This window comes from Diplotaxodon limnothrissa, linkage group LG7 (assembly GCF_057381915.1).
Source record: "Diplotaxodon limnothrissa isolate DT_005_m linkage group LG7, D_limnothrissa_male_GT1.1, whole genome shotgun sequence".
Lineage (NCBI taxonomy): Eukaryota > Metazoa > Chordata > Actinopteri > Cichliformes > Cichlidae > Diplotaxodon > Diplotaxodon limnothrissa.
Window position 1 is genome coordinate 15,466,186 of NC_140602.1, and position 23,436 is coordinate 15,489,621.

The following is a 23,436-nucleotide window of genomic DNA, read 5'->3' on the forward strand; positions in this document are numbered from 1 at the left end:
AATAACTATAAAGGTATAAATAGTTTAGAAAATATCAAAGACAATAAGTAAGATAAGGGCTAATGACCCTATAATTGTAAGATAACAGAGATCATCATGAAAAAAAATCATAATGATGTCTGTAATTACTGTATATTTGATGCTAACTACTTCAGTAATACAAACAGTTAATGATAAAGGTTGATGTGGGTGTATTTTGATTTGAATGTGGCTCAGTGCTAGAGAAATGCAGAGGATGCTGCCGGTAGAGGAGCTCATCGCTGGCCCCATGGTGGCTGATAGAGCGTCAGAAGTCACTGCTGTCCTGCTACTTCTGCTGCTGTTGCTGTTGCTTTTCACCACCTGGAGACAAAGAAAACAGTCACACATACCAGGTAGGCACTAATATATATATATATATATATATATATATATATATATATATATATAAATGGTAAATGGCCTGTATTTGTATAGCGCTTTACTCAGTCCCTAAGGACCCCAAAGCGCTTTACACTACATTCAGTCATTCACCCATTCACACACACATTCACACACTGGCAATGGCAAGCTACATTGTAGCCACAGCTGCCCTGGGGCGCACTGACAGAGTGCGCCCCAGGGAGCCTTTAATTAATATGGTATATAAATACTTATAGTTAGTACAGTAATTACAGTAATTACACTCTAAATACACTTCAAATTACAATTAAAAAATCTTTACCTTATTTATCAAATCCTATTATTCATCCTAAATATCTCTCTATAAGGAACATATTATTCCATTATATCAACATTATATCAATATGAGTGTGTGTGTATACTATATATATATATATACATACAGTGGGGCAAAAAAGTATTTAGTCAGCCACCGATTGTGCAAGTTCCCCCACTTAAACTGATGACAGAGGTCAGTAATTTGCACCAGAGGTACACTTCAACTGTGAGAGACAGAATGTGAAAAAAAAATCCATGAATTCACATGGTAGGATTTGTAAAGAATTTATTCGTAAATTAGGGTAGAAAATAAGTATTTGGTCACCTCAAACAAGGAAAATCTCTGGCTCTCACAGACCTGTAACATCTTCTGTAAGAAGCTTTTCTGTCCCCCACTCGTTACCTGTATGAATGGCACCTGACATACAAGACCACTGATAATCTCCCTCGATCTGGGGCTCCACGCAAGATCTCATCCCGTGGGGTCAAAATGATCATGAGAACGGTGAGCAAAGATCCCAGAACCACACGGGGGGACCTGGTGAATGACCTGCAGAGAGCTGGGACCAAAGTAACAAAGGTCACCATCAGTAACACACTACAACGGCAGGGAATCAAATCCCGCAGTGCCAGACGTGTTCCGCTGCTGAAGCCAGTGCATGTCCAGGCCCGTCTGAAGTTTGCCAGAGAGCACATGGATGATACAGCAGCTATAAATACTAACTATAAATATGTAACTATAAATATATAAATGTACTAACTATAAATACTTATAGTTAGTACGGTAATTACAGTAATTACACTCTAAATACACTTCAAATTGCAATTAAAAAATCTTTACCTTATTTATCAAATCCTATTATTCATCCTAAATAACTATATATATATATATATATATATATATATATATATATATATATATATACATACACATAGAGTTATATATACTATATACTATAAGTATTTATATACCATATTAATTAAAGGCTCCAAAGTGTCTTTTTATATCATTTAGCCATCCACTGCGAAGGAATCAGATACAGAGTAAAGTCAGCAAGCATCTAATGACAAAGAAAGGGAAACCCTCATATACACAGAAGGTCTGCATCAATGACAAAACAAGGTTTACTCAACCATCACAGAGCGTGTTCCTTGTCTATTAAAACTATCACAAACAGTCTCTGTTTTGCAGCTCCAGGTGCAAATTCCTGTATACTGATGAAAATGGTTCATGCAGAAGTCAAATAACAGTTACACACAGAACAAAGAGTGCCGTCCTTACTTGCCACTCTCCTATATACTAAGATCAGAGCCTGGCAGCTATCCCAAAAAAATACACTATCTTTCTCAAATTAAACTCAACAGACAAGGTTCTTGCTAATTTGCAGTAGAAGTGGGAGTCTACTATCATAACCTATTTCTCTCTGTCAGGCCCTTCCTTCTTAGCAGGACTCGGTCCCATTCTCTCCTACAGCAGGTTCATCTGGTCTGGGATTGGAACAGCGTGTAACTACTACAACAACAAATATGGGAGCATTGTGCGGGTGTGGATAAACGGAGAGGAGACCCTGATTTTGAGCAGGCAAGTGGGTTGTTTTTTTTGTTTTTGTTTTTTAGAGTAAACCGAACTTGTTTTACAGTAAATTTTCAGATAAAGGTAAAGCCTGGTTTCTTCTGCAGGTCCTCTGAAGTGTACCACGTTTTGAGGAGTGCCCACTACACCTCCAGATTTGGGAGCAAAAAAGGACTCGAGTGCATCGGCATGTACGGAAATGGTATCATTTTCAACAGTGATGTCCTGCTTTGGAAAAAAGTGAGAACATATTTTTCTAAAGGTGAGCGATTACCACACACTGACAGCACATACTGTGGTTAGACTATTGCTTTCTTGAACTGTGGAGCTACTGAATGTTACTGTGCAGCTCTGACTGGACCCGGCCTGCAGAGGACCGTAGGAATCTGTGTGAGCTCCACAGCCAAACACCTGGACAACTTACAGGATATGACTGACCCCTCTGGACATGTGGATACTCTCAGTCTCCTGAGAGCCATCATTTTGGACATCTCCAACAGGCTGTTCCTAGGAGTGCCGTTAAATGGTCAATTGCGTGTTTACTGCACATAGATTCCTAAAACCGCATACTATCTGCAAGAAATTGTGACGCATGAGCTCTGGCGCTGCATCTATTGATTTTTTGTTGTTGTTGTTGTTGTTGTTCTTTTTAATAATTCAGAGAAAGAATTCTTGATGAAAATTCACAACTACTTTGAGACCTGGCAGACAGTTCTAATAAAACCAGATATATTCTTCAAGGTTGGATGGCTGTACAACAAGCATAAGAGAGCAGCGTAAGACACCTCATCTCACAGTAAGTCAGTATTGTGGTTTGCGATTTCTTCAACCTAATGTTTGTGTTGCTTTTTGTGCCAACAGACAGGAGCTGCAAGATGCGATGGAGAGCCTGCTTGAAGTTAAGAAAAAGATGATTCATGAAGCCGAGAAACTGGACGACGAGCTCGACTTTGCAACAGAGCTCATCTTTGCCCAGGTCGGTCTCTTTGGAGGGATTTTTGTCGTCCCCCCAATTGTCTTTTCTTATTCCCGTCTGTTGTGTTTAACAGAACTACGGAGAGCTATCAGCAGATAATGTCAGGCAGTGTGTGCTAGAGATGGTAATCGCAGCCCCCGACACACTTTCCATCAGCCTCTTCTTCATGCTGATGCTGCTGAAACAGAGCCCGGACATAGAGCTGCAGCTAGTGGAGGAGATGAACACCGTCTTGAGTTAGTGCAGCTTTACAGTGTTTCCAATATTCCATATTCACAGTTTCACTCTGGTGAGTAGAAGTATTCTGACACATCTTTCATTTTCAGATGAAAAAGACGTGGAAAATATCGATTACCAAAGTCTGAAAGTGATGGAGAGCTTCATCAACGAGTCTTTGAGGTTTCATCCTGTGGTCGATTTCACAATGAGGAAAGCTCTGGAGGACAACGACATCGCAGGTACAAAAATCAAGAAAGGCACCAACATCATTCTCAACATTGGCCTCATGCACAAAACCGAATTCTTCCCCAAGCCTAAAGAGTTCAACCTCACGAACTTTGAAAAAACGGTAAGTGAGCAGAGTGTAGTTCAGCAATAAATGTTTAATGGTTTAAACTAAAAAAAAAACATGCACACACACACACACACACATTTGAGTCTTTGCTTTCTCTCTTTGGCAGGTACCCAGTCGTTACTTCCAGCCCTTTGGCTGCGGGCCTCGTTCCTGTGTGGGCAAACACATCGCCATGGTGATGATGAAGGCCATCCTGGTCACTCTCCTGTCTCGGTACACTGTGTGTCCTCGTCAAGGCTGCACGTTCAACAGCATCAAGCAGACCAACAACCTGTCACAGCAGCCAGTGAAAGACGAGCACATCCTGGCCATGCGCTTCATCCCACGAATGACATAACCCCACAATATCAAGCTGCGAAACATAACGGCGCTTTTTACACTTCAGATGAAAACATCTTGAAATGGGTTTAAAGGCCTTAATGAAGTCCTGTACTAGGAAATACTCACAGTAAATTTGTATTAACAGCACATGTACTCCAAATTAAACTTTACTAATCTTTAACAAAGTACACTTGTTAAGTATAGATTTCTGATTAATGTTTTGACAGTGTACACAGCTCATACATTTAATAAAGATGCATTTACAATGATTGAAATAACTGAAGAAAAAAATCACATGCAGAGGAGCAATGGTTCTGTATTTACATTAGTTTTATTTGTATTATGTTTTCAGTTTGATATCAGTTTCTTCTCATCTCATTTAGCATCTGTTGTTTTGTAAGTGGGTCACCCAAACATTACATTACTACAGGAGCTGCTCAGCTACAGAATCTCACGCTATGAACCTTTCTCAAAATTTCTCAAACTACAGTAAACTGTTGCAATGGTGGCACAGTGATTGGTCCTGAGTTCAACTCCACCACCTGGCTTGGGCATGATCTCTCCGGGTACTCAGTGTAGTCTCATTTTTGGCTGTGTTGACAAATTTGGTCAAATTAACTTGAGACTTTTTACTCTGTGGTTTTGTAATTACCCAACATTATGCCTGATTTTTAAAAAAGGTTTTTTAGTTTATATAACTAAAAATAAAGCTATAGAAAAAGTACATTATGGCTAAGAACAATAACCCTTTTCATGAATGATTTACCGTAAATAAAATCTGCATTTACTTTGCCTTTGTGGGTATTTCTATGTTATATAATCAGTGTAGAAATATGCTATAATGCTGTATATACTTCAGCTTCACCATGCAAACAACTTCACATAAAAAAGCTCATTTTAAATATTCATTTTCATTATTGTGCAGAATCAGTAGTTCATATAAATTTTCGTATTATTACTTCCTGTTTCACACCCAATACATGTGTTAATAAGCATAAACTCCATGAGAGCCTCAATTTATTAAATAACCAATGAGTCAAAGTCAAAGGGTCATTTTCACATGTTGAATTTATTCATAAGTTAACTGAATGTAATGACAGGCACTCCAAGAAACAAGGATGTTTTTTTTCCTCTGTACCACAGGCACAAATCAAACATGCCGTACTGGCATTAAAACATAAGGCGTAGGGTTAAAACTGAGTATTAGAGACACTGTTAGCATCACACTGTGCTTCAAACCAGCACACAGGCATAGAAGAAACGCAGAAAGCAAACTTTCCCTTCAGGCTGAATTACTTAAAACAAGCCAAAACATGTCAAAGAAACATACAGGTGTAATCTGGCACAGACCAGTCAAACAGCACATGAAGAACAATGGTTCCCTTTCTTTCAGTGAAATGCATGTAAACATTTTGTAAGAATATAAACGCATAAATATGTTCTTTTAATACTGCAGTCATACAAAAATATAACAACCCTTAACATCCACCTAATGAGAAACATGAGTGCTTAAATAATCAGTCCATACCGTCCAAGACAGACCGCTCACTGTACGTGTCAGAAAGAAAAAAGGGGAAGTTCACGTCAGCCGCGAGCAGGCCAACTGGATATTTTACAAATATTTACAACACTTTAAATTTCATGAATATGCCAAACATGACCGATCAAATGCTTCAATTTCTTATTAACCTCCACGTGGAGTCGTTGTCAGTATCGTCCTGTGCTTTTTCAATAAAGGAGCAAAAGAGCTGCAAATAAAATGAACTAGTGCAAATATACTGTGCGCTCATCCATTCAAGAGACTAAATCAAAATCAGAGGACAAGCTGCTGATTCTTGGAAAATAATCAAACACTGCACTTCTGTTTAGCATCTCATGAGACAAGTCTGTAAAAAGTGAACAAGAGAGCATCTTTCTTCAGTTTTATTTGCATTTCAGCCTGCTGTTATTATGGTGAAAGTCAAAAAAAAATTAAAAGTGTAGCAATTCTGTAAATCCGAGGTTCAGTTGTAAGCAGGAAAAGGTGGTTGGGCTGGTTTTACCATGAGATTTATCGCTAGATCATGATTAGATCAAGTAGAAATAATCTCCATTAAGCGTCTTTAAATATTAAAGCTAGCATGCTTTACATTTACTGGGCATTAGCCATCACAGCTCAATAGGGCTAATATGTTAAAGGTGTAGAATGTATATAGTGGTGCTGCTAATTTTGAAACCGCAACGTTTGCATTTTATCAGCCACCGTGCTGGTCTTTTGGAGAGAGAAGCAATCAATCAGCCTCAAGGGGCCATTTTTGGTTAGTGCTGCATATTTAGCAACCATGCTTGGCTAACGAACTAATAGAAAGTGGCTTAGTGATGACATGATCCTTCAGTTTCTCTGCCGTGGCCGTCATGTAATCCTTCTGATTTGTCTGTGGTTATTCATACACTGAAGTTGCTACACTATCTTTTCTTCAATGCATCTGTTGTAAATGTGAAAGTGGAAGAGGGACAAGTGACTGTGGACTTACTCGCTCCACTGTTATGATTGTTGTAGCCTAGAAAATGTATTTCAGATCACAAAAAATATATATCTTCTCTCTGGTGTACAGGAAAAAGAAACAACTGAGAACTTCATTATTTTACACTTTGAGAATTTTCTGTTATACAAAGCATACCATCAGAATTTAACCAGGAAGAAGGCTTCAATTGTTTAGTGATTATGGAGCTCTTTCACGACTAAAAGGCAATAATGAAACACCCACAGATGATTAAACACCATCATTTGACCCTGAGCTTTTAACCTGCCATGTCTTTCAATGAGTTATAGTTCTGCCAAATAAATACAACCAAATCTTACTAAATAACTTTGAGTGAAATTCATAAAGACCGCAAAATAAAGATCAAAAGCCACAACAGCAGGTTTCTCCTTTTCTGTTCAGCACTTCAGCTCTGTGTACCTTCCTCTTCAGTGAGGGTCTAGTGGGTTTAGTTCCTCAGTGGTTTCAGTGGTGGTGAGTGGTGCTGCAGCTCTGAGTCTCAGAGGCTCTGTAAAGCTCTCTGGCAGTGGTAGATCAGGCAGTCGGGCAGGTCGGGCACCGGCGACCGCAGCCAGACAGCCAGCCAGCCGGCATTCACCCGGCAATGCATCAGACACGGCAGATCCTGAAGGAGACGGCAAGCTACGATTCCTTCCATGCCTGAGCAGAAAACAATGAAGGTTACTCAGCAAAAAGTATAGGACACATTAATATCTATGTCTCCTTTTCTATATGCAATTTTAAAATCTTCTTCTTCTTCCCCTTTGTAATGCTGTTTATTGGTACCGCCGTGTTATTTAATGATGTTCATGCTGCATACAAGCGAAAGTTAAAGTTGTAAGTTTTCTTCATAAACTCCTAAGTACACCTCATTAGAGGCATATTTGACGTATAGTCAAGCTGCATTATCTCATCTTTTTAATTAATGTAGTTTTTTAAAACAGTTATTCCTAATGTTAAGAATAAATAAACAGTAGTTACCACAGATGAGTTGGTGAATATTCTAACACACACATGTTGATGTGAATGCTGCTTTTATATGCATTAAGCATAAAATGATACTCTCAGTTTGAACAGCTTGAATACGAGCAGGAAACAAATGTTCATTCACCTATAACTTCCACAACATGAAGCTGGAGCTTCTTCTTCAGAGCATTCAGAGTGGCTGTGAGAGGTTCTTGGTTGTCATTTATCAACGTCAGATTCTGCTTTGTGTCGTGAGAGAAGGAAAGCCACATCGTCCCATATTCCTCTGTGGACACCACAAAAGGCCTGCAGGAAACTTGGATTAATTTTATGTCACTTAAATGCTGCACTTCAAATACGAGCACTACATATCTCACCTGATGAAGCTGGTTAAAGGGACTTTATATGAAAACTGCAATGACTGAGACGTCCCAGCAGGCAGCTGGTAAGATACCGTCCCGACCACCTCGACGTGAACCGCAGGCCTCTTCACAGTTAGAGAATACTGGCCCACTGCTACACTGTAGCTTGTCACCTCCCCCGCTGGACTATCACATAGGCAGGATACCTAAAAATAAACAATACAACGAAGCAACCTCATTATAAAAGACTAATGGACACCAAACGACTCTATTGATAATTTTCTACTGAATAATTTACCTCAAGTTCTTCAGAGTCGACCTGAAGCAGCATCTGTTGTATGGCAGACTCGGAGGAGTTCATAATAAAAACAACTAATATTAATGAATCTTCCTTCTGCACATGACAGGCTGAGAGATTCAGGCTTTGGTTGGCACACAAGGGAGCGATTTCTGAGTGTGAAAGGCCAGAAAGCTCTGCAGGAAGATAAGAATCCAGACACACTTCTGTTAGTCTGCCTGGGTCGTTATGTGGACCAGGACCAGCAGCTACCACACAGTTATCCCTGCGGAGAGCAGGGTTACATCCCTTTGTGTCAGATTCAGTTAACTCTGCCTCTGCGTGACAGGTGCCATTAGCAGTAGTGAGGCTCTGAGAGAGCTGAGATGTCTGTTCGGCCAGCTCTGAGGCGTTGTTGGAGTCTAGTAGGTTGTTACACAGCAGGTTATCTACAGCACTGGGAGGAGAGATGAGGGAGCTGGATATTTGCTCGTTTGCGATAAAGGACGAGCCCAGACCTTGACCTTTGGCTTTTCTTCGGAATCGCTGTGGCATCGGCTCAGATTTTCCCATCTGTTAGAAGCAAAAACACATATATGTAGGAAAAATGTTCAGAATCAGCAATGCAAATAGCTGCACAAATAGCTCCACGTTAAGCACTTTCACTTATAGCAGGGGTTTTAAATGAGAATTGGCCCTGCAAGGTCTCCAATGGACTTTGAAACGTGTTCAAGACATACCTATGCAAGTTTAAATGAAAGTTTAAATGAAAGAACTACTAGAACTTTTTATGCATTTATCATGTAATTTCAAAGATCTGGCCCACTTAAGATCAAAGTGCGCTGCATGTGGTCTATGATGTAAAATGAGTTTGACATCCTTAAATTAATAGCATTAGTAGATCCTACCACCCGAGAAAATGTTCAGCCAATCATTGAATATGTTCTAAAAAGCAACACCTTTTGTCTCATCTTAGACTCACCGAGTAGCTAAATGGGCCTCACAAAAATGTAAGAAATGTTTGGTTCATCATCATTAATTTTGATAATAAAAACAGACGAGTGTTCATCCGGTCCTCTTTGTTGCCCTCTATGTTGAAATTGCCAAAAATGTAAAAATAGATTAACACATATTTTATTCAGGGCTACCTTCAGGGATGAAGTGCGATCATAAAGTTCCACAACTCTGGCCATAAATATCAAAAACCGTCACTGATTTAAATGCTCCTTAAAGATCATCTCCTTTGGCAACACTCCAATGTTTTCAGTGTGGCTGCTATTTTTGAATCAGAGGAACTCCTGTTCTACCCCACTGCCCTTGTGGGTGATGCATGCTTTATCTCCTCCTCATTTCAAAATGATGACCCTTCAAAAGAATGAATGAATTAAAGGCAGGCAAATCTGGTGAGTTGGGTGATAAGCACAGACTGAGTTGTCGAGGCCAAAAAAAAATATTCATTTTAATTGTATGTTAAATGTGCTGTCAGTAGGCACATTATGACATGTACAAGTGATGAGCTTGTTTACAGCATAACTGACTCCGGTGACAGTTTAAACTCTGACCTGATGCCCTAAAACTCCTGTGGCTAAAGTGTTTTCGGTGATCCTCCACATAAAAATCAGAACAGTCTGAACCATAAGCTGATGCTTGCTCTTTGCACATATGGTATATGGACTGATAACCTCACCAGAGACACAGAGCTTTGGGAAGCCAGGCCAACAAACAGCGAAGAAGCCAGCTGCTGTTTCTCTTGTTCAGGCTCTGGGGTCGGTGTCTGAGTTGGAGTTTGGCTGTGCAAACTGTCGCCTTCGCCCTGCCGGCCGGGAGACTGAATGGGACTGGGAACCTCAACCTGTGCAGCTTCCTCTACAGGTTCTCTCTGGGCCAGATAGCCCTCCCTTCCCCACACCCTCTTTATGCCATCCAGCTTCAAAGCTGAAGAGCTGAAACACAAACAGCAAGTCTTCAGTGTGAATTCAACACTAAAACTAGGAACTTGATTACACCAACAAATGCATGCATGTGGTGTCCACATACCCTCCTTTGTGTGAGAGGTCAGCGCTATCCCCTGACAGACCCGAGCTCATGGACAACAGTGTAGGAGACTGTCTGTCAGTGATGCTGCAGGAGGACATGCTGATAGGCAGAGAAAGGCCATAGGGCTCCAGGCTCAAGGCTGAGATAGACAACAAAGTCAGAACAAATCCAAACAAGATGCCGAATGTGCTGCCAAGATATTTATCTACATTTTACCTTTTGACTGATCTAATTCCTCCTGCCGTTGGTGGGGAGGTTTGTATGGAGCAGCGCCAGCAGCCAACGCCTCTGACACAAATCTGTCAAGAAATGACAGCGAGGAATCCACCTAAAAACAATCAAACAGTCACGCAAAATTGCCGCAGGACTGAAGACGTTGCGCCTGAGTGCTCTGTGTGCTTTGCTCAGCTACACAAAAACATATAATTACTAATTTATGTGTTTAAAATAAAATTCTTGGCCAAAAGAAGAGAGATTGGTTTTCTTGCTCTCTAAATGAATGAAAGTGAGTCCGATACTGAATGAAGTTCTCTGGAGAGCTCCGCCCTTCAGACTTCTCCAGACATGTTACAGGTTTGATTACTCATAAAATGAATAATGTGATTACGGTAAAGGCTGTCATCAATCTAATCAATTTTGCACCCTGAGGGGTGTTTCCATAAAGTGTTTGCAGGTTTTCACAACCGTCAACTAACCTGCTTTTACTGTGAAAAGAGCTACAGAGTTAATATTTAAATGTTATTAATGTGGCCGGGTTCTCTGCTCACTGCAAACAAGTTAAACACGTTACCTCCAGAGTCTCTGGTTTGGCACCTCGTGGCAACACCCTGGCTCTTAGTTCAGGGTCTTGGCTGAGGTACTGCAACTCATGCGCCCTTTGTCTCAGCACTGTATCCAAGGAGCTGCTGTATGTCTCAGAAACCTCCTGAGTTACAGAAGCATCAGCACCACCTTTGCAGAGTTTGGTCATGGCCATGAGGACCCAGCTCTTGGTTTCACTGCTGCTGTTTTTCATGTCCAAAAGTTTGGCTAGCAGGCTCAGGACTTCAGCAGGTTCAAGATCCTCCCTCAAATGAGAGTATTCCCCAAGCACCTGGGAATTACAGAGAGTAAGTAAAGGTTTAGCATATGTAGCCCTGGCTGTATAAGTAGCTCATTATTTAAATTTGTTCATTAATATTGATAGTTAATTGCAAATGTTTAATGTGTTCAAGAATGTATACAAATGCCTGCAAAGTATGTGATGTGTGTCAGTTAAATGCACAACCTTTTTATTTGTATTTTGAGGTTTATGTCATTATTTTTGATATGGTATTGATATGTACTACAGCTCCAGTGAACCCTGAAGTAGTCTCAGGTAGAGGGGTGGGAGTAAGTGGGGAGCCGTGTGCACTCTGCAGGAAGCGAGAGAGACGAGAGCTGAACAGTGTCGAGTGAACGCAGAGTTCATAGAAGGGCGACACGCATTTTCGGGTTGACGGATAGTTAACTGGAGTCGAGAACTGTTGTACCCTACTGTGAGGTAAATGTGAATTTTGTCTGACACTTGAACCCAATGTTATTGTGTAAAACAGGCTAACTGCTAACCGCGACTAGCCGCTAGCGTAGCGTAGCATATTCGCTAAGCTCTTGTTCTGCTCTGTTTTTATTTATTAAGCTAATGCTAAGATTGAATGTTAACGCGTGTGAACTGGCATTTAGCGGGGTTGTGTGATTCAGTAGGAGGAGACGGACGTCTTGCTGGCGTGTCAGAGAGGCCCCTTCTGCTGGTGTGCTGAAGTTATGTGTTCACGTGGGAGCACGTGGAAAGGACGACTGTGAGTGCTGCTGCCGCGGCCTGCTGGTAGCCGTGACCCAATTTCCCCGCTATCCCCTTGAACTGCCTAGAGGTGTGAGTACTGTTGTTTGCACGTGCTTTTATTTTTACTGCTTGGCAACAAGTGAAGCGACCATATTGTTTTAGGTCCCAACGCACCCGAGCCACGACTCAGGCCTGCAACGAGGGGTTTGCTAGCAGAAAGACTGTAGCACTTGAGGTGTGTGTGTGTGTTTGGTGAGAGCGCGTGAGGGCCCACAATATTGTTTGATTATTTTGTTTCTGTTGAGGTAGATACCTTACCATTGTTTAACAAACTTTATTGATTTTACTTATTTCCTTTGTGTTGTTAATTCAGCATTCACTAAAGTGGAGTTAACTTTATAATTGACCTGCTTGTGTGTGATTTATTTCCATATAGTGTAGTTTTATTGCATATTTAATACCATAAGCATTAAAAAGGGAGTATCAATAGGAAAGTAACAACAGGAACCCAGGGCCCCTCTCAATAGAACGTGGGATGGGTGTTACACATAAATATTAATGAAGTTCTGTAGAACGCTTTTAGTTGCAACAAAGGAAAGCTGTAAACTTGTTGTTGTCTCTCTCTTTTAAACTAGTGTCACCTTCTGTAGTGATACCCAAAGCAAGTAGTTTCTCCACCTATTTCTAAAGAACAGTTCCTGGTTATGATCCTGTTTTCATACAGCACTGTGCAAAAGTCTTGAGCCAGCACTCATTTTTTTATATTTTGCTTCCAAGGAGCAACTCTTTTAAAATGGTCTTGAGGAATACTTCTTCAGGCTTTGTGAAGGTTTTCTAAAGTTTTTCTTTGGATATTGGCTGCTTTGTCCCCAATTTCAGTCCAATCTCAGTCCTGAGCCACTTAATATGGACATATGAATTATTCAAGCACTTAATTCAAGGGACGAACTAGTGTTTTACCTACACATACAATAGACAATTTTGCAAAGAACCAGTATCAATCTGTATCTTTAAGTATTTTGTTAGTGGTCACAGTGGAAGGGTGGTTATTAAGCCATTCTTAAGGAAGGGAAACTGCTACCCCTTTTTACAGGTGTGGTGTGATCAGGAGAGAGGAATAATAGTGGGTGTCTAGGCCACCTGTTTAATACACTGGAGGCTGGTTTAGTGTTGCGGTTCAACTAGTTTGGTTATTTTTTGAGTCCTTTTAAAAATGTAATTCTTTATAAATTCAGTAGTCAAAAGATCAAAGTTACCACATAATCCACTTTAATGTGAGGCAACATTTGTGCTCCTTCATTAGCTGATCTCTTTGGGTTTCCCGACTCTTGGGTCAGGAAAAAGCAAACACATCTGCACTTGTTCTTGTTGGTTACTGCCTCTATATTTCAAGCTAACACATATTAACCTGGCTGTGTTGTTTTATGTTTTTGTTTTTTGTCACAGGCTTCAGTTCCTGTGAGCTGACTAACATGTTCTCGACCAGACTCAGATATGACTAAGCGTTCAGCTTCTGGATCCTGAAACCTGTGCAGAATTTGTACATTCATATTTTTTCACAGCACTGATTTTATTTTTCCTCCAGTTATTTTTCGGAACATTAATTTACAAACCGGATTGCAAAAAAGTTGGGACACTAAACAAATTGTGAATAAAAACTGAATGCAATGATGTGGAGATGGCAAATGGCAATATTTTATTCAGAATAGAACGTAGATGACAGATGAAAAGTTTAATCCGAGAAAATTTATCATTTCAAAGGAAAAATATGTTGATTCAAAATTACACTGTGTCAACAAATCCCAAAAAAGTTGGGACAAGTAGCAATAAGTAAAAAGTAAATTTGAGCATAACGAAGAGGTGGAAGACCAATTAACACTAATTAGGTTAATTGGCATGATTGGGTATAAAAAGAGCTTCTCAGAGTGGCAGTGTCTCTCAGAAGCCAAGATGGGTAGAGGATCACCAATTCCCACAATGTTGTGCAGAAAGATAGTGGAGCAATATCAGAAAGGTGTTACCCAGCGAAAAATTGCAAAGACTTTGCAGTTATCATCATCAACTGTGCATAACATCATCCGGAACAATCTCTGTGCGTAAGGGTCAAGGGCATAAACCCATACTAGATGCCCGTGATCTCCGGGCCCTTAAACGACACTGCACCACAAACAGGAATGCTACTGTAAAGGAAATCACAGAATGGGCTCAGGAATGCTTCCAGAAACCATTGTCAGTGAACACAAGCCATCCGCCGTTGCCAGATGAAATGCTACAGTGCAAAGAAGAAGCCATTTCTAAGCAAGATCCACAAGCTCAGGCGTTTTCACTGGGCCAGGAATCATTTAAAATGGAGTGTGGCAAAATGGAAGACTGTTCTGTGGTCAGACGAGTCACGATTCAAAGTTCTTTTTGGAAATGTGGGACGCCATGTCATCCGGACCAGAGGACAAGGACAACCCAAGTTGTTATCAATGCTCAGTTCAGAAGCCTGCATCTCTGATGGTATGGGGTTGCATGAGTGCGTGTGGCATGGGCAGCTTGCATGTCTGGAAAGGCACCATCAATGCAGAAAAATATATTCAGATTCTAGAACAACATATGCTCCCATCCAGACGTCATCTCTTTCAGGGAAGACCCTGCATTTTTCAACAAGATTATGCCAGACCACATTCTGCATCAATCACAACATCATGGCTGCGTAGGAGAAGGATCCAGGTACTGAAATGGCACGTCTGCAGTCCAGATCTTTCACCTATAGAGAATATTTGGCGCATCATAAAGAGGAAGGTGGGACAAAGAAGGCCCAAGACGATTGAACAGTTAGAGGCCTGTATTAGACAAGAATGGGAGAGCATTCCTATTTCTAAACTTGAGAAACTGGTCTCCTCGGTCCCCAGACGTCTGTTGAGTGTTGTAAGAAGAAGGGGAGATGCCACACAGTGGTGAAAATGGCCTTGTCCCAACTTTTTTGGGATTTGTTGAAACCATGACATTTTGAATCACCATATTTTTTCCCTTAAAATGATACATTTTCTCAGTTTCAACATTTGTTCCGTGATTTATGTTCTATTCTGAATAAAATATTGACATTTGCCATCTCCACATCGTTGCATTCAGTTTTTATTCACAATTTGTTTAGTGTCCCAACTTTTTTGGAATCCGCTTTGTAAAATAATTTTGTATTTCAAGCACTTTAATATTTAACTGTATGACGTAAACCGAGCAGTAACTGCATGTACTGTTCTTTTGCTTCTCGCTCTTATTACATAATAATATAAAAGTCTATTAATGATCCACATCGTGAGAGCATCACTCACCCAGCTGATGACTTGGAGGAAGCGCTGTGGCAGTTTGCCAGGCTCTCCCCGCAGCAGAGGAATGTACGAATTCACAGCAAAAAGCCTCAACTTCCTGTCTTCCTCCACACTGTCAAAGCCTGCGTATTTAGAGAGAAATTCATCATCCATCGCTCACAATTAAAATTTCAATCAATCAGCATCATATCAGTGAGCAAGAAAATCACAGCAGAATCATTTGAACGTGTGGGTTTCTCACCCTCAGACAGCAGTTTGAGAAAACTGTTAGGGATGTCAGGCTGCATCATGTCTCCACCAAGAGAAAACACAGTGTTCATCGTTTCTATGAACCATTCGTTATCTGGTGCATATGTACAGTGGTTTATAGGAAAATACAAGAAATTTAACAAAGTATAAAAGATACACTTTGGGCAACAGGTTGAGGTAAACCCCAGACAGGTTGAAAATCTATCAAGGAGAAAATTGCAGTGAATTTGTACTAACTCAGCATCATAAATAACATTATATTTAAAAATATTTTGTTAATTTCTGTTTACTTTCTGTCACGTGATCTCAACCTCCAATTGTTGATAGTTATGATGTTTTAGCGCAATATTAACTCAAAAAAGTATCAAGGGTTTCCAATAAAAAGAAACTTGAATGTTAATGTTTTCTCTAAATTCATCATATTATTGCTAGGAAGTATAAATTTACATCAGGATTTTTCAAAACCTTTTTTGTGCAGTTTCATCATGCATTCACTGTGGGTGAAGAACACTGAGTCCCCACCACATGTCCATTTGTGAAATGTCCTAGCTACTAAATATTCTACAGTGAATTGTTAGAGGTTTTATCACAAAGGGAAGTGATTGGGATCATGAGAAATTCAGCCACAAAGTTGTACACCTCGTAAAATCCACAAAGCAGGGTCAGCGGATGCTGAGGCACATAGTGCACGGAGGTCACCGACTTTCTGCAGGCTCAATCACTACGACCTGATGGAGGAGTCTGGGTTTAACGGTTGGATCATGGGCCCATAGTTCCAGTGAAAGTAAATGGTTCTTATTTATTTATTTTTTCAACTCTAAGTGTGCATTCAACATGCTTTACACAACTTGCCTCATTCACACAAGCTCTCTTTCTCTCTAACATTCACACACACTCATACTTACAGATTCATTAATTATAATACATTGTTATCATAGTTGGCATGCGGACTGGAGCAGACGGGGGATCAAACCACCACCAATTAGTGCTCTACCACCTGAACTACAGTCTCATGCTTTAGCATACCAGGACATTTTAGACAATTTGACTCTCCCAACCTTCTGTGAACAATTTGGCCATGGCAACTCCTTCCAACATGACTGCATACCAGTGCACAAAGTAAGGTCCATAAAGACATGGATGACTGGAAGAACGTGACTGGCCTGCACAGAGTGCTGACTACAATCCAACAGAACGCCTTTAGGACGAATTGGAGGGGAGACTGCGAGCCAGGCCTCTGTCAATGTCTGACTTCACAAATGCAATTCTGGAAGAGTGGTTAAAAATTCCCATAAACAAGTTGTTACAACTGCAAAGGGTGAACTGACATCACATTATTTCCTATGGATTAAACATGGGAAGTCACTGAAGCTCATATGCCCGTGAAGGAAGGTGACCAAATACTACTTGTGGCTAAAGGGTCGTTCTCCCATCTCTTCTTTACTTTTTAAAGTTTGATTTATGTGAAATCTAACCAGAAAAGCTGAAATGACAGCCTGTTGTGACTCAGCACAACAACATAAGTTTACAAAGAGTTACTTTGAATATGAGTTTCTATGACTGTGATTTCTTAGCCGCAGCATTTTACAGCTCCAGAGGGCCTCAGGAGTGATAATGAATGAACATTTAAGAAGATTACACTTTAAAGGATATTTTTCCGCTAGTTCTGCCACCTTCCCCACCAGGTCAATGGTAGTGTGATCATCTTCACTGATACACAGAAACTCCAGCATCTTCTCAACAATGACTGTAACATTCTGGCCATTAGTGATGCGAAAGAGCAACTCCAGCGTCTACAAGACAAAAAAAAAGAAGCCTGGTAATGCTAAAAACCTGCAACCTTACAACCTCACACGTTCAGACTACATCACTGTGAGCCTCACCTCACGCTTAATAATGAGGTCAGGGTGATCAAGACACTCTATGATGGTCATCTGATGCTGCAAGGCCAGTTTAGGATCCTGCTGGACAACGTAGGTGAGGGCCTTCAGGCCTGCAGTATCATAGAGAAAGTGTTTTTGTTAGATTTTCAACAAAGAGACATTATTTATGTACAGTCGTGTTTCTCTTTGTCTCTTACCTAGATATTTTAGATTTAACTTGGGGGACAAAACAAAGTTTCCAATGCACTTTGCAGCTTTTTCCAAAAGGTCGGACTTTGGATGAATTGTGTAAATACATTTTACACACTCGTATAAAATAGCTGGAAATAAAGAGAAACGTATATAAGTGGCTGACAGAAGAACTTAAATGGTTACAAAAAGCATACTGATTAGAAATGCTGCATACCATAAGTGATGTTATGGTTCATCTCTGCTCTTTGTAAAGACTCATCAAGGACTTCATACATGACCTCACTTGTACTATGAAGAGAGAGAACATGCACAAAATCAGTGAAGAATCGGGTGATTTTAGTGAGATGTGAAGATGGGACAAATAATATCTACCTCTGATCATTTTTTCCAAGTAAGGAGAGTATTCTGAGCAGCTGAATTTGAAGCCATGGAGCAGGAACAGTGTGATAATTAAAATCCATGGGCAGCTTTCCTCCCACCACCTGCTTCAATATGGTGACAAAACTTGGCGTCAGGTCCTTGTAAGCTTCTGGGTTCTCCTGTATTAAAGCAAAAAATAAATAAATGCATACATATGTACATTTCAACAGAGTACTGCAAATTATGAGGAAACCAGTAACTACCTGGATCATCTGCAGGTAGATGTGTAGTGAGGCTGTCATCACACCAGGATCTTTGTCACAAAGAGCTTTGCGAAACTTGTTGTGGATGTGCTGAACTTGATTTGGTGCTATTAGGTAGAACTTGTACAGCGCCAGGACTGCTTTCCTTCTAATGATTTCTCTGAAAGTTTGTTCCGACAAAAACGTATTAATAAAAATATTCAAGCTCAACGGCACAAAGAAATATTCAACCATGCATGCAGGTGATGAGCAGCGTTCATTACTTTGGGTGATTTAGTTTTTCCTCCACTAGAGGAAGGATTGCAGGGATCATATCTTTGGGGAACATCTGGCTGACAACAGTCAGAGCCATGCACACTTCAATAAGATTTGTACTCTGAAGATCCTGTGAACACAAAACACGACAATCAAATATCCTAAATTCCCTTTTGGGCATCGTATGATGAATGTTGTGTAAGCCCACGCCCACCTTTAACACAGTGTTTACCAGGAGGAGCAGAAGCTCGTGACTTTCATTCAGAAATAAGGACACAGCGAGGTAACCTGAAAAACCACAAATAAACATATTTGTGACCAAAGCAGTCTAGCTTTTTCATATTTAACACTGATGTTGTAAATAAATCCATATTCTGCAACACTCTCAACACTCTGAAGCTTTTAAAGTACCACCTTGTGTCTTTTTGTTGTATAAATCTTTATTGTTCAATCCTCAAAAATGACAGTATTATCCTTTAAATTAAGAAAAGAGGAGGGAGTAAGGCCACGTAAGGACGCGCACTGGAACATAAATGTAAAATGATTCATGAGACCAGGTGCGGTGGGGTTTTTTATTCCTTCGTGGTATTCTTTTACATGTCGTTTTGTGTGCCAAGGATTTAGAGGAAGATCAGCAGCTTTCAACAACCAGCTGGAGCCCACCTCCTATCAGTACATTCTGTTCAGCTGACTCTCTCGTCTCATCAACACCCTTCTCTTCTTCCCAAGTAATCAAACATGAGTTATGAAACTAGACATATGTCAGAATTTGCCACAAAGGACGAAGCTTTTATTGTTCCATGCAATATTCTCCTCGTTGTCCTAACAAGTTTATGCAACCTGCCTCATCATCAGCTGCTCCTCCTGGCCTTGTGTGTAGATCATAAGAACAAATGGGCCCTGACACACGAGACTCTGAGGAATGAGTTATTTATTAAACCTACCGACTCTCTTTTCCAGAACAGTGCCTTGCTGAGCCAGTTTAATGGCATGAATATAGCTGAAGGAAGCCTCGTAGCCCAACATTTCACAGTAGATCGATCGCACCATGAGCTCCTTCATCTGCCTCTGAATCAGATTATGACAAAAGGAAGAAGTAAACACATTGGTAACTTCGTGTCTCGGTGGAATTTTAATGTATATGATTTCTTGTGCAAGACAGCAGAGAAAAACCAGGAAAGATTTACCATGGTGGTGTTGGGAGAGGATACTTGTTCTTTGATCGCCAAAAGCTCATGCTGAATAAGTTTTTCTTCCTCCTATAGAACAGGAGACAATGGGAAGTAAGATGAAATACATTGGTGGTTTACCGAGTCATGCTTATTTCAAGGTAATGAGAAGTTTACAGCGAGCCAGTGATGCAAAGAAACACAAGTTTAAATGTATTTCAGACTGTGAGACGTCAAGGTTTATTCCTATAGAGTATTCCTACTGAACATGAGAATTATTTGAATTATGTCATAATGTTTTCGGCCTTGGCGATACCTTATAGAGCAGGGGTCTAAACTTAAATGAGCGTGGGCCACTGTTGGCACTGTCATCTCACTGGGGGCCACTTCAGTGTTCATGTAGTACAAAATCCCCCACAAAAAATAGAAAACACCCACAAATATTTCCAAAAATGTAGTGCGGGGGTTTTTTTTGCAAATAAACAAATTGGTACTCTCTTTCCTGCCAGACACGTGGCAGCACTTCTGCTAGAATTTTCCTACTAATTTCCTACTAAAATCCTAAGAAGCTCTATTTTCTCAAAAGCTTGATTTTATGAGTAATTCACTTTGAAACAAGGGGAAATACTGGCATCAGTGGGCGAAACAGATGGCACTGTACTGTTAGAGACTTAAGTCTTCTGAATATTTCTTCACAGTCAAATGAATTGATAGGACTTTGAAGATATGCAATAATGGGGTGGTGGTCATTGTTACTCATGTAATCAACCCTTCAAGTAGGACGGAAACTCTTTTGGGATATTAAGATATCTTCTTAATTCAGAAAAATGGGGAAATGTTTGCTTGGAATTTCCAAGATGGTGTGAAAAGTTAATTTTGGCTGCTCCCTTTTCATAAGGAGTCTCCACAGCAAGTAGTTTTGCATGCTTAATTTGGCAGAGGTTTTACGGTGGATACTCTTCCTGAAACAACCTCAAAGGGGATTTGTATCTGTGCTCGGAAATGAACCACCAAGCTTTTGCTTGCCAAAAGGTAACTGGAATATACAGACACACCATTTAACACCAAAGAAATGCAGTAAGAATTTCAGGTATGCAGGTTTAACAATACAAGGTTTATACAAACTGGCCACTTTATTAGTTACACCTAGCTCATACTAGTGACTAGTCACTCTCTTAATTCATGATGTGAAACTCCGATCCTACAAATACCAAAGGTGTTCTTTTGGACTAACATCTGTTGACTGTGGAGGTCATTTGAGTACAGTGACTCATTGTCATGTTCAAGAAACCGGTTTGAGATGATTTGAGTTTTGTGACATGGCGTGTTATTCAGGTTATGGAGTTTAATTGATGCTCAGTTTGCACTGGGGTGCCCAACATGTGCCAAGAAAATATCTCTCACACCATTACACCAGCAGCAGCAGCCTGAACCACTGACACAAAGTAGGATGGCTCCAAGATGTTTATGCCAAGTTCAGACCCAACCATCCAAATGTTCCAATAGAAAATGTGAAACTAGGCAATATTTTTCTAATCTTTCATTGTCCAATATTTGGTGACGCCATCCAAATTGTAGCCTCAGTTTCCTGTTCTTTTTTTCCCCTTTTATTAATCAGTTCCTCCAGTCAGTTTCCTGTTCTTAGCTGACAGGAGTGGCACCTGCTATGGTCTTCTGCAGCTATAGCACACCTGCTTCACAGTTAAGTGTGTTGTGCATTCAGAATTTAAACATTCAGGCTTGCTCTTCTGTGTTTTCTCTTTTTTGGGCAATGTTCTCTATAAACTCTAGAGAAAATCCAAGCAGAGGAGCAATCTGACAGACTGAAATACTCAGACCAGCCTGTCTGACACTAAGAACCATGCCATGATCACCTAAATCACGGATGGTCAAGTTTGAACTTCAGCGGGTTCGCATGTCTAAATGCATGGAACTGCTGCAACGAAATTAGAGATTTGTGTTAAAAAGCAGTTGAACAGGTGTGCCTTATAAAGTGGCAAGTGAGTGAATACTGCTGACTACTTGTCCTGTATGCATTGAGTGCTTTCTGCCACAGAGACTAGACGTGATAAATACCAGGATCCTGTCCAAAAAACATTTACCAAAACCTCGGAAATCCCAGAAGACGAACTTCTCCAATTTGTCTGAGTTTACGAAAATGAACATGAACGCACCAGTGAGGATAAATGCGTGAAGTAGCACTGCTATAATTTGTTCTGCCACATGATATTAACATGGCAAAAACAACACAACGCCTGTAAACCAGCCTCTAACTTAGTACAGTAATGTAAGGCCTCCAGTAAGTAGGTTAAACGTAAAGACATGCCTATAATGAGTTAGCACAGGCAGCTTAGCTTAGCAACCTTAGACGGTATCGTCAACTTATCTTGTTTTTAGTTCATTTCAAAGGGCAAACTCACATGTTTAGACGTTAGCTCAGTGATTCCTCTGATGAGGTTTCCTAGCTTTGAAGTAGAGGACAGTTTTGCAGACCCAGGGTGAGAGTCTAAAGAGAGGAGGCTCGGCAGAGCTGTCAGCGTCTTCTCCACAACATCGCTCATTTTGGCAGCTAAAAGCGGGCTAAGCAGCTGGCTTCTCTCTTATAAAACACACTTATTAAATCGCTAAACATCACAATAAGAGTCTCTTACATACACACATTAAATGTTACTAGTTAAACATTTAAAACGACTACAAGAGTTACAACACTGGCTCTTCTGTCGGCCATTGTTTTGAATCGGCAAGGCTTTTTGATGATGTCACTTCCGCTTGATTTGAAATTTTATTGGAAACCCTCAACAGTAACAGTGGGCCCTCACTCTGCTGAGATAATAATAATAATAATAATAATAATAAAGAGACACGTAGGAGCGATATTCAAAACTGATTTTATTATGTTTGTAATAGTTTGATTAACAGTCCCCTGCATATCTGTACACTAAACTACAATAATTACTCTAAATATGAAATTACAACCATTGGACAACTGCATGAAAAGGAGTACATTCAATTATATGTATATATATTTTTTAATTAATTTTTTTTAACTTATTAGTATTTCAACAGTGGGGTAGCACAAGTTCAGGGTGTCTCTAGTGCACATCGAGTAGTGAGTGGCTTCCACATCTGGAAACGCAAAAAGATGTAGTAAACCATATTTTAAATTACAGGTATGAAAAAAAATCATTCATCTCATGTTTACCTATTAATGTGCTTTCTTTGCATTGATATTGATACAGTATTATATTGGCAGGTGAGAAGCAGCTGTTGGGTGCACACGTTGTTTGTTAGATGTACATTTAATATAATTTCCAAAATAAAATATTAATTTGTACCTTTCTCCATAAATCTCATTATTATTTCTCATTACTTTTGCCATTCACAGAAAAGCCCCCCTGCTCTTTGATGTCTCCTCTGAATGAATGTCCTCATTTGTTTAATAAAAAATAATAACAATAAGTAAACATGTATTTTCCTCCATGTGGGCTAATTAACACATCACATTATTGTGTCACTTCTATCCTAGACTGATGCAAGCCACTACCAATAATATTTTCAGTAATATACTTGTTTTAAACTTCATAGTTGTAATCGTAAGAACTTCTGTGCACCTTTTCTTCCCATCACATTGTAATGCGAGCTA

General features: G+C 40.1%; 2 protein-coding genes across 2 annotated transcripts; one reads left to right on the forward strand and one right to left on the reverse strand.

Annotated features, from left to right (window-relative positions):
- Nucleotides 1-226: 226 nt before the first annotated feature.
- On the forward strand, nucleotides 227-4,159 carry LOC146628028 (aromatase-like). The gene is made up of 9 exons (XM_085359299.1): nucleotides 227-374; nucleotides 2,131-2,281; nucleotides 2,380-2,534; nucleotides 2,622-2,798; nucleotides 2,934-3,048; nucleotides 3,134-3,248; nucleotides 3,322-3,484; nucleotides 3,575-3,816; nucleotides 3,929-4,159. Exons 1-9 carry the CDS (start codon nucleotides 227-229, stop codon nucleotides 4,157-4,159), a joined length of 1,497 nt encoding a protein of 498 aa, XP_085215425.1.
- Nucleotides 4,160-5,211: 1,052 nt separating this feature from the next.
- Nucleotides 5,212-22,513, reverse strand: ap4e1 (adaptor related protein complex 4 subunit epsilon 1). The gene is made up of 21 exons (XM_085359315.1): nucleotides 22,214-22,513; nucleotides 19,812-19,883; nucleotides 19,569-19,692; nucleotides 18,839-18,912; nucleotides 18,633-18,754; nucleotides 18,370-18,529; nucleotides 18,119-18,285; nucleotides 17,961-18,034; nucleotides 17,752-17,874; nucleotides 17,555-17,664; nucleotides 17,325-17,464; nucleotides 15,664-15,776; nucleotides 15,426-15,544; nucleotides 11,098-11,400; nucleotides 10,524-10,635; nucleotides 10,308-10,446; nucleotides 9,958-10,213; nucleotides 8,292-8,843; nucleotides 8,009-8,199; nucleotides 7,777-7,937; nucleotides 5,212-7,325 (listed from the first exon to the last, which is right to left on the reverse strand). The coding sequence occupies exons 1-21, from the start codon at nucleotides 22,352-22,354 to the stop codon at nucleotides 7,165-7,167; spliced, it is 3,414 nt and encodes a 1,137-aa protein (XP_085215441.1). The 5' UTR covers nucleotides 22,355-22,513; the 3' UTR covers nucleotides 5,212-7,164.
- Between the last annotated feature and the right edge of the window lie 923 nt (nucleotides 22,514-23,436).